We start from the raw sequence: 16,053 nt of genomic DNA, 5'->3' as shown, positions 1-16,053 counted from the left end.
CACCAATCCGACCGTGGCCGATGCCAGCCTCGCCTGGCACCAGTGCAGGTGGCACGTAAAAAGCACCCACTACACTCACGGATTGGTTGGCGTTAGGAAGGGCATCCAGCTGTAGAAACATTGCCAGATAAGACCGGAGCCTGGTGCAGCCTTCTGGCTTCCCAGATCCCCGGTTGAACTGTCCAACCTATGCTAGCATGGAGAACGGACGTTAAACGATGATGATGATGATGATGATGAATCTACTGAAAAAAAATAAAATGGCGTCCTTGTATGGCAGTACTTCAATGACTGAAACCAATAAAAGCGTTACATAAACTCTGTTCAGGTTTACTTGACCAGAGCTAACCTGAAGCTCTAGTCACATTATTCAGTCTTGAATTAATTACTTAGGCTGTTCACGAATGACACTTCCTATGTGGGATATGAACTTCTAAGTCATCAGACATCGTCTTTTCTAAACATGTATCAAACAAATTCTTTAAAATCTTGCTATGAAAAGAACACAATTATATTTCTTGTAAATTACTTATAAAGAAAAGGCATTAGCGATTTACTAATTGAAACTAGTGCAACAATGATTGAATTACGAAGATATATTAATATGTTCCATTTTTTGAAAATGTCTCTCACAAAATAGCTGTAAATGTAAAACGGTTTCGAGGCAAAACACACAAAACGGAATGTCTCCATTTAAACTTATTAGAAATAAGTTAATAGCATAAGTCTAATGGAAAGAATATTTTATCGATGTTGAAGAATTATTTCAGTTTGCCTAGATTAATTGATATTTTCTGTGAATATTGGTTATTTCCTAATAATCTTTCATCATCTAAAATAGATGTTTAATACATATGCCTATATGTACATGTGTGTGTGTGTGTGTGTGTGTGTGTGTGTGTGTGTGTGTGTGTGTGTGTATGGTCTCTCCTGCGAAGATTTAGCAATCATATTTTTCTTTACTAAATTTTATTTGTTGCTATGTATGTCTGTATATATATATATATATATATATATATTATATATATATATATATATATATTTCTTTTTTTTGACAATATTCTTTAAATCAATTTATTTTGCAAAATGAATATTAAAAGCATTATGGAATTACTTAGTAAAGAATTCTTTGCACTCGGAAAAGGAAAGTGACACTGTGTACTATATAAGTATTTGCAATAAATTCTACCGACGTTGTCTATTATTAAAGCCTTGAAGACTATTTTACAATAAAACACTTATTTATCATTCTTTGTTCTGTGGAAAGTAATTCAATCTAAGAATGAAGATAACTCTTTGATGTGCAAGAAAGAATAACAAAATGGACGACAACAACAGTTTAATCATTTTCGTTTTTTTTTTTATTTTCAGCACGCATAGTTTTACAATACATTACAGAGATTAAATAGTCTGAGATCCGTTAGGTAATAGAAATATGTAGAGAAGTAGAACGAAGTGGCAATCATTGTTGAGCATTGGACAAAGCGTTGTCATATTTAGTTAGAACGCTAAGCCTTTGTTTTGATTTCAAAATCAGACGAGGTCAACTTTCACAGTTCTTGTTCTTACTTTTATTGTTTAGTCCCAGGTCAGCTCTGATCAAGCATAACTATGGTCAAAATTATTCTCAGGAGAAAAAGATAGTGTGTGCTTGTGAGTGTGCTTTACAAACTTTTAACGGATTTGTCAATTTTGGTCTCTAGAACAAGATGGAGATAGAATGGCAGAATCACTGGAGCAACAGAAGAAAACGTTTGCTGAATGTTGTAATAGCCATTTTGAATCTGAGTCCAAATCTCTTTGAGTTTCACAGTTCACTGTTAACGTGAATAGTGAGGAGCAATATAACTAAATATTGTCGCTCCCGTCTACTCAAAAATATTTTTTTTCGCCATTAAAAATCAAGAAATTAAATCTATTTATCCATATTTTAGGTGCAAGTGTGGCTGTGAGGTTAAGAAGTTTGCTCTGCGACCACATGGTTTCGTGGTTCAGTCCCACTGCATGGCAGTTTTGGGCAAATGTGTCCGACTATACACCCAGACTGAACTGACCTATGAATTTCGTAGGCAGAAACTGCGTAAACCCAATGTGTATATATATATATATATATATATATATATATATATATATATATATCTATATATATATATATATATATATATATGTCTGTACGTCTGTGTGTGTGCATGTAGGTGTGTATGTGTGTTTATCACTTCCACACTGCCACCTCTTAGCGTTTTGGCAAAGACGATCGATAGAATCATCCCTAGGTTTAAAAATAAGCACTAGGGGCGATTTTTTCGACTAAGACCCTTCAAAGTGGTGTCCCCAGCATAGCTAGTATCCAGCCACCGAAACAAGCAAAAAATAAAAAATAAAAGATAATATTACAGACCAATAAATATGCTACAGCTATTACGCACAAGCGAGGTTCACTCGGTATCAGCAAGTGCTATGCATTTTGCTAATTTTTTTATACCTGCGAACTACTGAGCAAACTCACACACGCTCTAGATCTTAAGAATAAAAAGCCAGAACATATTAGATAATGTAGTCCTAGATACACTATGTCCCAGCAAAATATTGTTAGCTCTTACCAGTAGCACGTTGTGTCCTCTCAAAACCTGACAGAGTGTTAAGATGGACAAATAACGAGGAATAATAATCGACAAAAGATAACCATCTGGTTAAACAATTTAAGTAAATACTCATATTTTACATCAGTTAAAATCTACTGTTATTACTGAAACTTGGGCCCTGACAAAAACGTTGTAGGAACGATTAGACGGATGCTATACCCGCTTATTCCGACGCGCCGTGAATGGCGAATGGCAATAGTGAGCAACCAATGAAGACCTCTACTGGAATTCTTCCCTGATATCAGAGATGTTCAGAGCGAGGAGACTCCGTTTTACAAGGTTTTACTACTTCCGGGTCAGGAACAAATTCATCAGAGTTGCGTTACTCTGGGAACCAACAATACTTACAGGATCAAAGGTCGACCTGATTCAAAATATGTTAACAGACTAGTGGTTAACAGCGGTTGATTAATTCCAGAGTTGAAGTCAGTAAATGGGGGACAGAGACTATTAAAGGAACGTCTGTGCTGATCAAGGGAATTGTGTGTATATCTGCAAAATGGCAGGTTCGTTAGCATAGTGGATAAAATCCTTAGTAATATTCCTTCCGACTTTACGTTCAAAGTTAAAATGATGCATAGGTCGACTTTGCTTTTTATCCTTTCGAAGTCGATGAAATAAGTACCTTTGGAGCACTGCAGTCGGTAAAATCTATTAGTGCCATGCCCCAAAATATCAGGACCAAAAAGAGAAAAAAATTCGCTGTTTCTTAACCACTTGGTTCTTCTCTTGTCCAGTGGCACTATGCCACATAAACTCTAGGTGTAAGAATATTTTTAGAGTAAGTAGTATATCTATAACTACATTATGCAATGTGTTCTAGCATTTTTAAGACGCTGCGTTGGAAATTCGGTTAGTATTTCTGCTAGAACCAATGACCATGTATGGACACATGATCTTGTTAATTTAACAGTTTGAAAGCTTATACAATGAAGTATAAGAAAAATTTCTAAGTACTTAATTATATTTCAACGGCTTCTTATATGTTTCGCAATAATTTTTATTTTATGTATCATTTTTATTCTATTTCCATTTTCAGACAAACCTCGAAATGATCCAGGTAAGATAAACTATTTCTGAAGCTACTATTGCATGCCTGGTGTGTGACTGAAGCACTGAGTTGTGGATATTGTTATCATTGTTCGACCGGTGAATGGTAGAAGCGGTAGATTACTTCTATTGTTACCAATCCATGGCTGATGAATGGTAGCAACAGTTGATCATTTCTGTCACACCATTGCATGTCTGATGAATGATAGAAGAGCTAAATTATTTCTGCTGCTACAATTGCATGGCTGGTGAATGGTATAAGCAGTTGATTATACTTCTGTTAATATGTCATGGCTGGTGTGTGCTAGAAAAATTAGATTATTTCTGTTATTCCTCCTGTATAAGATACCGAGATGGCAGAATGGTTGGCACGTCCGACAAAATGCTTAGCACTGTTTCATCCATCTTTACATTCTGAGTTCAAAATACTGCGGGGTCGACTTTACCTTTCATTCTTCCGAGGTCGATAAATTAAGTACCAGTTGAGCTTTGGGCCCGATGCAATCGCCTGGCCCCTCCCCTCTCCACCAAACTTCAAACTTTGTGCTTGTAGTAGGAAGGAGTATTATCACAGTATGGCTGATGACTGATAGCGACAGTTCTATAATGAATGGCATATGTAAATTCTATCTACAGTTACAAACGTATGTTTGATGAATGCCAAAAATGCTAAGATAAAAAAAAATCGACTACATGCATTGCAGTATTTAGTTATGACACATCATATTCTGAGTTCGAGCTCTCCATCTATCCATCTATTCATTTTCTCTGCCCTCTATTCTTGGATTGGTCGAGGCCATAGAGCCCTCAGGTACTTCTTCTAGAGGGTCCTATCAAAGCGACTATCTTTAGATTTTCTGTCTGGATTCCCAAACATAATCGACTGAAACTATGGACTTTGTACAAACATCTCATTCTTGGTCCGCCACTGGGTCTCCTGCCGGTTCGGTCGACATGAAGAATCCGCCTTACGATTCATTCCTGCTACGTTCTTACCACATATACGTAGTACCGGAGCTATGTCCTCTCAAGGCGGAGAAGTTCTGCTGAGTTTTAATTTAGTTTTTAATCTTCTGTAATACACTCAGTAATATATTGGGACAATTCTGGTATACTGTCGTACAACCGTACGACAGATAACTTCTTGACTTTGCCTCTACGGTTACTTATTTATATGTATATCTGCGACAAAGTCTGTCCCCACTTTTAACGAAAAGACTTCGGCGACGACTCGACCTTTCAATAGTTCTAAGAAGGAACTAGAGTCTGTTCACTATGTTTTTACTATAATAGTGTAGTGAGTTCTTGTTTTTGTTATTGCTGTGGTGGTGGTGATCGTCGTCGTCGTTGTTGTTGTTGTTATTGTTGTTAAGGAATAATTAGCTCAGAGATAAATCAAATTAGATCAATGAGCTAATTAGTCACAGTTCCCACTATGGCTGCCAATTCGGCTCTGATCGACCAGACCTATGATCAAAGGCATTCAAGCCATTGTTTCTCCATCGTCTTTTGTTTTTAGGAATACTACACCTCTGACTACATTATTCAATGTCTCCTCTTTGGAGGCTGTAGGCTATGTTTTAAGAGAGAGATTGTCTTCATGTCAAATACAATAAAGTTTTAGCAGACTACGGCCAGCTTTCTTTCAAATTCAATATAGTTTTAGTAGACGACGTCTGTATAATATTTCGAGTTGTCTTCCGAAATCTTCGAAATACCAGTTTTCTGTAATTATGTCTGTGATTGTAAATCTCTGGTTCAACTTCAAATGAAAGTCATTATAATCAAGTACGTTCCTCCCGTGGCCATTCCTTCCAATTTTTTATTCAAAAATAAGTATGTCTAAGTCTAAAACAAGCATCAGCAACCTTTTTCGAGAAGCGGGCCTCATGATAAATAGCTCATCATTTAGCGGGCCGCACTACAAACTATACAAGACAATTTTTCGTTAGGCGTACAATTCAGAAAGTTCCATGAACTACAGGTTTCCTATGAATAGGCTAAACCGTCTGTGCCCTTTTCTTAAAAGGGGTATGATTTCAGGGAGATTTGGCTGCTATTTCTAATAGAGGTACTGACAGCTTATAAGCTCCCTTAAGGGCTCACATACACATTAGTAATACAATGATTTTTTTTTACTAAAGGAATCCTCTTTCATGTCTCTTAAAAACATCTTTTTGTCTAACCAAAATAAACTTATTTGTTTGCTTTAAAAGTTCTGTTCACTCCACATTTATGCGATTCTGAGTTCGATCCCGCAGTATGGCGTTTGGGCCAGTTATTGTACAATAACACCAGGTCAACCCAAAACATGTGAGCGAAATAGGGGAGATGAAAGCAGTATGAAAGCCCTATAATTTAAAGGTCCTGCATGTCATGTAGTCTCACACGAATGCCACATCGGAATTACGTTAAGAATTCATGGATAGGTGGAATGCGCAGCCATTTACATACTAATTCAATGAACAGGTGGTTCATTGGTGGTTAATCAAAAGACTGAATATGCACCACCGTAACCAACGGGGATCCATTTCGATTGAGCATCAGTAAATGTGTGATACATAAATGGAGTTTGGCTGTGTGGTTACATAAATGATTCATAAATAAGTATGATCCATCATGATTTAACATCAGTAAATGTGTGATACACAAATAAGTATGGCTGTGTGGTTATGAAATTTATTTCAGAACCTTGTGGCTTCTGGTTCAGTCCCACAGATCTGTACCTTAGGCACATATCTTCTACTATTGTCCGGATTAACAAATTTGTTTTTGAGTGAATTTAGTAAACAGAAAAGTTTGGTGAAGGCCATTGTATCTACCTGTCTACCAACGTATAAATGGATGTATGTATGTGTTTTTTTAAACGATTCCACGTCTGACCCCACATCAGCTGGCAACGTGCCTTAGTTGATTTATATCCCCGTGGGTTAGTAGTTCGACAACGCATACCACGAGAATGAGTATCGGATGAAATTCTTTAAGGGATACCCCAGCATGGGTGCAATACAATGACTGAAATATGAAAAAGAATAAAAAATGTAAATGCTTGACTGTATAACATGCTCGATAAATCCTACGTTGCATTGCATTTATTCAAGTCACTTTACTTATTTGTGATCAATATAGATATCACATTATCTTTGTTTAACGTGTGTCTTCCATGCTATTGCGGGTTGTATCACTTGACAATGTGTAGTGGATACGTTTTTTCGTGGCATCAGCACTAGTGAGATTGCCAAGTAACTCACAAGGCAAAGAAAAGGCCTATGACTAAGTGAGGTTATAGTAGAGAAGTAGATGGTTTTATTCAAAGGTGTTGAGAGACTAAAGTATGATAAAGGGATAGGGATAGCAGTCTTGCTTCTGAGGGCTTGTGTAAGATAGATAGATAGATAGATAGATAGATAGATAGATAGATAGATAGATAGATAGATAGATAGATAGATAGATAGATAGATATCACATCGAAACTAACTAATTTTTCCTCTCACACCGTCTCCGATGAAGGGATAATATTAATTAATATTCTAGAAACAGCTGTAAGACCTATCTATAAATGCTCTAATATCTATACACCCTTGGTTTTTTATCTTATTACACAAAAAATTCTTATATAGACAGATAGATAGATCAATAGATAGATAGATAGATAGATAGATAGATAGATAGATAGATAGATAGATAGATAGATAGATAGATAGATAGATAGATAGATAGATGTTTGATTAGTCACAAAGTCTTTATTTTTAAGGAGATATCAAAGCTTTCGATTACGAAGAACCCAATACAATTCAAAGACTAGAAATTTAAATCAAATAAAGCTTCAGCAGCGACGGGAAGAACCAATTATTAGCTTAAAAACTAACTTCATTGATACTTTCTGACAGGGCATAAAACACTGAAAATTTTAATTAATTAAATTCAATTGAAAGAAAAGGACTTGTGTGTTGCTGTGACGAGTGAGATTGATCTTATCCACACGGTGACAACTCCAGCTGTTTCATGCAAGGTTTTATTTCTTTCATCTATAAACTATTTCTTTGAATTTAACCTGCACTGGAGGTTTCATAAAATTAACTGCAATAGCTAATTAGAAGATCTGCTATACAAAAATTACTGGAATAATGCCATGGAAATCAGTTCGAGAGAAGATTCACAGTGTAGAGAGTGCAATTACTAAATATGGTTTAACAAATAATATTTTGACATAAAGGAAACAATTTAGAAACCCCCACTATGATTCATACTCAATATAACTATTTTTCCTTTTGACATTTTACAGTAAGATGTATTTATATTATTATTGTCTGGGATACGTGAACAAGCACACACATTCCTGCACACACACACACACACACATACACACATACACTCACTCGCACGCACGCACACATACGCACATATATTAATAAAATAAAGTAGTCAGAATTCCCAGGAATATTGTTTATTTTTACTTTACCGAATATTCACTAGAACTATTGCCAGAATATTTTTTTTCGCCACCAGAGACGTATTTATGCAAATCGAACTATTTGGTTTTGCAACTCACAGCATTTTTCAATCATACATACATATTTGTGTATGTGTGCATGTGTCTATGTATGCATCCATGTGTATATATACATACATACATACATATATATATGTGTGTGTGTGTGTGTGTGGTGTGTGTGTGTGTGTGTGTGTGTGTGTGTGTTGTGTGTGTGTGTGTGTGTGTGTGTGTGTGTGTGTAAAAAAATACAAACTGGGACAAGGACGCAAAACATTTAGAAGACGATACAAAAAACACGGACGGGACATTCGAAGCCTTCAATCTTCAGTCAAGAACCGGATCATCCTCGCAATTTCGGCTGATTAATCTTGAGATTGCTCCAATCTGGCCAGCCCCAAGGAAAATCTAAGCTAAGCGCATTAGATTCTTTGGAAGAAAGCTTCGAATGTATACAAAACAAGGACGGAAAAACGGACGATGTTACACGAATATATGCATATATACATATATGTACAAACCTACATATATATGTATATATACATGCATATATGGGTACAGGACATAAAAAAACATTGAACACAATGAGAAACGAAAACATAAAAACAAAAACAAAGAAACGTACTTTTTTTAGAAAACGAAAAAGAAAACAAACAGAGAAACGAGAAATACAACATAAAGAATATTCCCCTTCTTCAGTTGTCCCTGTTTTATCTACTCTGCGTTACGAAGGTAAGGACAAGACACGACTTCATGAAACAGTCCTTCCCGTAAAGCAAATTGTGGGCTACAAGACCTGTTCTTGATCTGCGGTAACGATGACATCTGCTGCAAGTGAAGTTACTTGACGCAACGGAGAAGTGATGCTCTCATGTGCTTTTTCTCCTCACGTATGCTCTCTGTTCTTTCTTGTCAGACGCTACAATTACGAGCTTCAGCGGTCAGAGCCTTCTCTTCCAGGTATCTGCGTTACACCGGTGTTCTTATTTCTTTATTGCCCACAAAGGGCTAAACATAGACGGGACAACACAAGGAAAAACAAACGGATTAAGTCGATTACATCGACCCCCAGTGCTTAACTGGTACTTAATTTATCGACCCCGAAAGGATGAAAGGCAAAGTCGACCTCGGCAGAATTTGAACTCAGAACGTAGCGGCAGACGAAATACCGCTAAGCATTTCGCCCGGCTTGCTAACGTTTCTGTCAGCTCGCCGCCTTTGTTCACCGGTGTTCTTAATATCTCTTCAGCACATCCCTGAATCGCAAACTCTAACCATCACGCCTCTTCCAGTGTGTGTGTGTGTGTGTGTATGTATGTGAGTATGTGAGTGTGTGTGTGAGTTTACATGTGTATTTTGATTATATATATTCTTACACCACGTACACAGAAAACACCTTAAACAGACATATATACATGTATGTGTTTAGAAAAAGAAGAGAGCAGGAAAGGTGCGAAACGAATATATATTTCTGTAGAATAGTTTACCATAACATTTGCACTGAATTTTGGTGAACCAAAGTTGAAACAAATGTATTTAATAACCTTGTTTGTGTTATGAAGGGAAGCGAGATATTTCTAAATATCCTTCCGTTGATTATAAGAAGGGAGTTATGAAGGGCAAATCTTTTAATAAAATCAGGAGCAGAAATGACGATCACCTGATTATAGGAACATATCGATTATCGATGATTTTGAATACGAATGCGCTCTGTTTTTTTTTTTTGTTTTTTTTCTAGATCGAAAATTAGATTAGAGGGAACTGAACAGAAATACTTCACTGTTTTCGATTATTTTAAAAACAAATTGATATTTAGTGTTAATTTATCATCTGAAATAACAATAATGATTTTTTAGATATGGCTATGTAGTTTAAGTTATTTCGCTTAGCAAGCTCGTGATTGCGAGTTCGATACCACTGTAGAGCACCGAGGAAAATTATTTTCCACCATAACCATTGTCCTGTCCTGTCTCCAAAATGGCACTGCACAGAACATCCACCGAAGTATATAAAATATTTCCTTCTAGAATGGTATCGGGATTAAGGTAAGCGTGAAATACAGTAGAGGTGCAGGAGCGGTAAGAGAAGTGAAAAGGATAAAATTTAAAACCAGGTGTGGTCGTGTACATGCATATGAGTGCATGGGCCTTTATATATATCAAAGGGTGTGAAGGACAAATATTATATGGATTCTACTGTGGTTGGCGTGTTTATGTTCCTGTTAACTGAGAAGTTCGGCAAAAGCGATCGGTAGAATTAGCCCCAGATTTAAAAATAACTACTTCAGCCAATTCATTCGACTAAAATACTTCAAGGCAGTACTCTAGAATGGCCACCGTTAAATACATTAATGAAATAAAGAAATAGGTTATAAAATATATAGATAGTATAGGTGTCGGAGTGGCTGTGTGGTAAGTAGCTTGCTTACGAACCACATGGTTCCGGGTTCAGTCCCACTGCGTGGCACCTTGGCCAAGTGTCTTCTACTATAAGAAGCCTTATGAGTGGATTTGGTGGACTGAAACTGAAAGAAGTCAGTCCTATATATATATGTGTGTGTGTGTGTGTTTGTGTTTCTGTGTTTGTCCCCCAACATCGCTTGGTGTGTTTACTTAGTGGTTCGGCAAAATATACCGCTAAAATAAGTACTAGGCTTACAAAGGATAAGTCCTGGGGTCGATTTTCTTGACTAAAGGCCGTGCTCCAGCATGGCTACAGTCAAGTGACTGACACAAGTAAAAGAGTAAAAGAGTATAGATAGATAGATAGATTTACTAATTATCTAATTATCACTTCAGTCTCCTTTATAAAATTTTAGAAAACATTCCAGAATATTTATTGACACTATATAACAAACTCCTCATAAGTTAAAATGATAAGTAGTGAGCACGAAGCGCCAAGTTCTTTATTTAAGCATTTTGGTAACTTTCAAGCGATTAACGAATATAAAACTTCATACATATATTAGTGTATGTGTATATGTACTCCTCTACGTACGTATATTCCTATATATATATACTAGCAGTATCACCCGGCGTTGCTCGTGTTTGTAAGGGAAATAACTATATAAGCATTTTTAGAGAGTTACTTCCCTTATATAATAGCAAAAAAAAATGCATTAAAAATGGGAAAAAAATGATGGTAAATTTTTTTTTTAATCGTAGACTCATCGTAGACACGCGCTAATACCCAGAAGGGCTCGATATGAATCACGACTATAAGATACCCGGTTTTGGTTAAACTGCACCGCAAAATGTGGGAGTAGTTAGGAATCTAAATCATAGGAGACAGACACTCACACAACTTCACTTTTATATATAAAGATATATATATATATATATATTATATGTTTGTGTGTCGCGTGTGTGTGTAATGGATTCGTCTATGCATGTGTTTTGGTATGCCGTTGTCTTTTTAGTTCATTTATTTTGATTATATGCTCTATATTTCCATTATTTTACTGATTCAACATATTGTTATTGCTATGCTGTCATTAAAACCTCAAATTTTCAGCATGAAACTCATCGTTGTCATCGTCATCATCATCCTGATCCTCTGACTCCCCTTCAGTATCAGCAACATTGTCATCGTCATCATCATTTTAGTTTCGGATTTATTTTTCATTTTTGTTGTTGTTGTTGTATTTAATTTTTTTTTTTTTTACTTTACTTTAAATCCCAATTTTTAGAATTGAAATTTCTAAATTGTAAATGAAGCAGTAACACGTAAGTGTGATTGCAAAATTGGATTTTAAATACCGAAAGAAAGAAAAATACATAACTAACAGATGAATATATATATATATATATAATATATATATATATATATATATATTATATATATATATATATGTATACATATGCGTATGTGAGTGTGTGTGAACATAGCCATATACATATTTACACACACGCACACACATGTTTATATATACATAGAGAGAGAGAGAGAGAGAGAGAGAGAGATAGATATATACATATAGACATATATATTTATGTATGTATATATTTATGTATATATATATATATATATATATATATATATATATATATATATAATATATATATATATACATATGCGTATGTGAGTGTGTGTGAACATAGCCATATACATATTTACACACACGGACACATATATATACATAAAGAGAGAGCGAGAGAGAGAGATATTGATATAGATATATACATATAGACATATATATTTATGTATGTATGAATATATATATATATATATATATATATATGTGTGTGTGTGTGTGTGTATGTGTGTACACACATATGTGTATGTATAAATTTATTTATATGCAAACTTAGAGCAAAGATATTTCAGATACAGTCAAAGCATGCTTGTTATTTTGGCAAAGGTTCCTTTATTATTTTCACTTTCAAATAATTAACTTTATTTTAGATTTGTCATTGTACACACAAGCACGCGCACTCACACACACACACACACACACATAGACACACACACACGCATACACATATAAATACCATTTTATAAATAGATATTTATATAGATATACACTTACATAGATATTGATAATATATATATATATATATATATTATATATATATATATACATACATGTATAACATAGATATAGGTATATATATATATTACATTAACACATACACACAAACAATAGATTATATATATTACATATGTATGTTGATGGCTTTGAGCATGCCTATGTATAGTGTATATATAAGTGTTTGGGGGGGGAGTATGTGCGTGTATGATCCCACATGTGGTGTGCATACATTTATGTACACGAATCGAATGCTGCATCATTTTTAATTAACGGTTTCTAGCAGCATCTTTATAATTTTAATTGTTCAACTACTACCGTGTTTGCAATTTATTTGATGTTATTCACCTTATCGTCATCATCGTCGTCGTCATCACCACCATTACCATCATCATTATCATGAATATCACCTTCTGTGTGAATAGCATCATTATCATCGTCTTAGGCGTTGTCGTCAGAGTCGTCGTCGTCATCGTCAGCATTATCATCATCTTCTTCTTCTTCCCCTCCTTCTGCTTCTTCTTCATTCTCATCATAATCATCACCAACATCATTCTCATCGTTACTCTCATCATCATTATCATCATGATCATCATCATCATAATCACTATCTTCTTCATTCCTTCTTCTTTCTCTTCTTGGTTCTCATAATCATCATTTTTATCGTTACTATCATCATCATCAATATCTTCTTCCTCTCCCTCTTCTTCTTCTTCTTCTTCTTCTTCTTCTTCTTCTTCTTCTTCTTCCTTTCTTCTTCCTCTCCTCTTCTTCTTCTTCTCTTCTTCTTCTTCTTCTTCTTCTTCCTTTCTTCTTCTTCTTCTTCTTTTCTTCTTCTTCTTCTTCCTCTTCTTCTTCTTCTTCTTCTTCTTCTTCCTCTTCTTCTTCCTCCCCTTCTTCTATTTCTTCTTCTTCCTCCTCTTCTATTTCTTCTTCTTATATATCTTTTTCTTCCTCTTATTCTTCCACTTCTTCCCATTCTTCTTCTTCGTTGTCGTCACCTTCTTCATTCTCATCATCATCATCATCATCATCATCATCATCATCATCATCGTCATCATCATCGCCATCATCGTCCTCATGGCCACCATCAGCATCTGTAACTTTACCCTAGTCATCAACATCGTCATTAGCAAGCTATTCACCAGCAACATCCTCGTCAGTATAATTACCTTAATCATCTTCCTTCATCAGTATCAACATCAACATCACCATCCTCATAGCTATCAGTGACATGAACAATCGTCTCTACAACACATACAGTCACTTATATTCGTTATATTTCGTTCCTTAACATTCTTGTTTGTTGTTGTTGTTACTGTTGTTGTTTTCTTCAATTTCAAAAGATATTTTTTTCCTCAGGTAAATAACAACGAAGCTTTTCGTGATAATGAACAAATACATTTATAATATGTAGGACAAAACATTCATATCATCGCTTTGCTTTTAAATGTACAGCTACACACACACACACACCACACACACACACACGCACACGCACACACACTCACACGCACACACATACACACACACACTCTTTTACTCTATTACTTGTTTCAGTCATTTGACTGTGGCCATGCCGGAGCACCGCCTTTAGTCGAGCAAATCGACCCCAGGACTTATTCTTTGTAAGCCTAGTACTTATTCTATCGGTCTGTTTTGCCGAACCGCTAAGTTACGGGGACGTAAACACACCTGAATTGGTTGTCAGGCGATGCTGCAGGACAAACACAGACACACAAACATATATACACACATACACACATAATATATATACATATATACGACGGGCTTCTTTCAGTTTCCGTCTACCAAATCCACTCACAATGCTACAGTAGAAGACACTTGCCCAAGGTGCCACGCAGTGGGACTGAACCCGGAACGATGTGGTTGGTATGCAAGCTACTTACCACACAGATACTCCTACGCCTACACACACGCACACACACACACTCACACATACAGACATACAATGTCTGATCGTTAGCAACTAAACTAGTAAATGCACAAGGTTTTCTGAGGGAAGAGTATGATTCCAGAAAAAACTGCAATATAAAAATGCGATAAAGGGCAGATGAAAACAGTGCAACTAATATATTAATTTACGTATATAAGACGGCGAGCTGGCAGAATCCTTAGCACACCGGATGAAATGCACAATGGCATTTCATCCGTCTCCACGTTCTGATTCTGAGTTCAAATTCCACCGAGGTCGACTTTGCCATTCAGCCATTCGGGGTCGATAAATTAAGTACCAGTTGCGTACTGGGATTGGTCTAATCGACTGGCCCCACTCCCCAAAAATTTTGAGCCTTATGCCTAAAGTAGAAAAGAATATATTAAAATACGCATATAAAACGGCGAGCTGGCAGAATCGTTAAGCACGCCGGGTGAAATGCACAACGGCATTTCGCCCGTCCCCATGTTCAGAGTTCAAATTCCACCGAGGTCGACTTTGCCTTTCATCTTTTCGGGGTCGAGAAAACAAGTACTAATTGAACACTGGAGCCGATGTAATCGACTTAACCCTAGCCTGAAATTGCTGGCCTTGTGCCAAAATTTGAAATCACTATATTAATGTACGTATGTCCACGTTATGTGTGTGAGTGTGTGCACGGCGGTGGGGTACACATGTTTAGTGTCTTTTACTGTCTATCGTTTACTTGTTTCAGTCATTAGACTGCGGCCGTGCTGGAGCACAGCCTTCGAGTGTTTCACTCGAATGAATTGACACCAGTACTTGTTACTGTTTTGTAAAGTCCGGTACTTTTTCTGGGGGGCTCTTTTGCCGAACCGCTAATTTACGAAGACGTAAACGTACCAATACCGGTTGTCAAGCAGTGGAAACTGATGCAAGCAGCAACATACTGCCATGCTAGGCCAGAACCTATGAAGTAGGGAAAAACATCTGGAATTTTTTGAGTGATTTCGGCTTGGATTCTCACTGAGTTAGACAATAAGTCGAATCCTGGATATCTCTTCAGCCACTTTGGGAATCCACTGCATTCTCATACAAACTCAGTTGTCTTAATTTGCTCTTATCTCTCTATATATAAAGCTGAAGTTGTCTGAGTATGGCAGGTTTGGTAGCCTTCAACTAACACTATCTCCTCCAAGACCGTGCGGCGCAAGTTGACCAAAATTGAGAGTATGATAGAAGAAGGCTTGCTCTTCCTTGCGTTGAAGAAAAAATTCAAATCGGTGCATTTTTTCTATGAAAATCCCGATTTTTTACGATTTTTTTTACTGCTGTGCCGCCATTTTTCGGTGTATTTCAACCAGAAAAATGTTCACTTAAAGAGAATAACAAGCTATATAATGCAAAATTTTTAGTTTTCAAA

At 36.2% G+C, this 16,053-nt stretch overlaps 1 protein-coding gene across 3 annotated transcripts in view; it reads left to right on the top strand.

Moving 5' to 3' along the window:
- Nucleotides 1-16,053, top strand: part of LOC115217933 (cell adhesion molecule 2) — a 436,290-nt gene that overhangs the window by 367,497 nt on the left and 52,740 nt on the right. For all 3 annotated transcript variants that reach the window (XM_036508028.1, XM_036508025.1, XM_036508027.1), the window contains one exon: nucleotides 3,682-3,702. In XM_036508028.1, the coding sequence (XP_036363921.1) occupies nucleotides 3,682-3,702 (21 nt within the window). The remainder of the gene's footprint in view (nucleotides 1-3,681; nucleotides 3,703-16,053) is intronic.

This window comes from Octopus sinensis, linkage group LG12, assembly GCF_006345805.1.
Source record: "Octopus sinensis linkage group LG12, ASM634580v1, whole genome shotgun sequence".
NCBI lineage: Eukaryota > Metazoa > Mollusca > Cephalopoda > Octopoda > Octopodidae > Octopus > Octopus sinensis.
The sequence above is the reverse complement of the archived record's forward strand: the minus strand, read 5'-3'. Positions and strand labels throughout refer to the sequence as shown.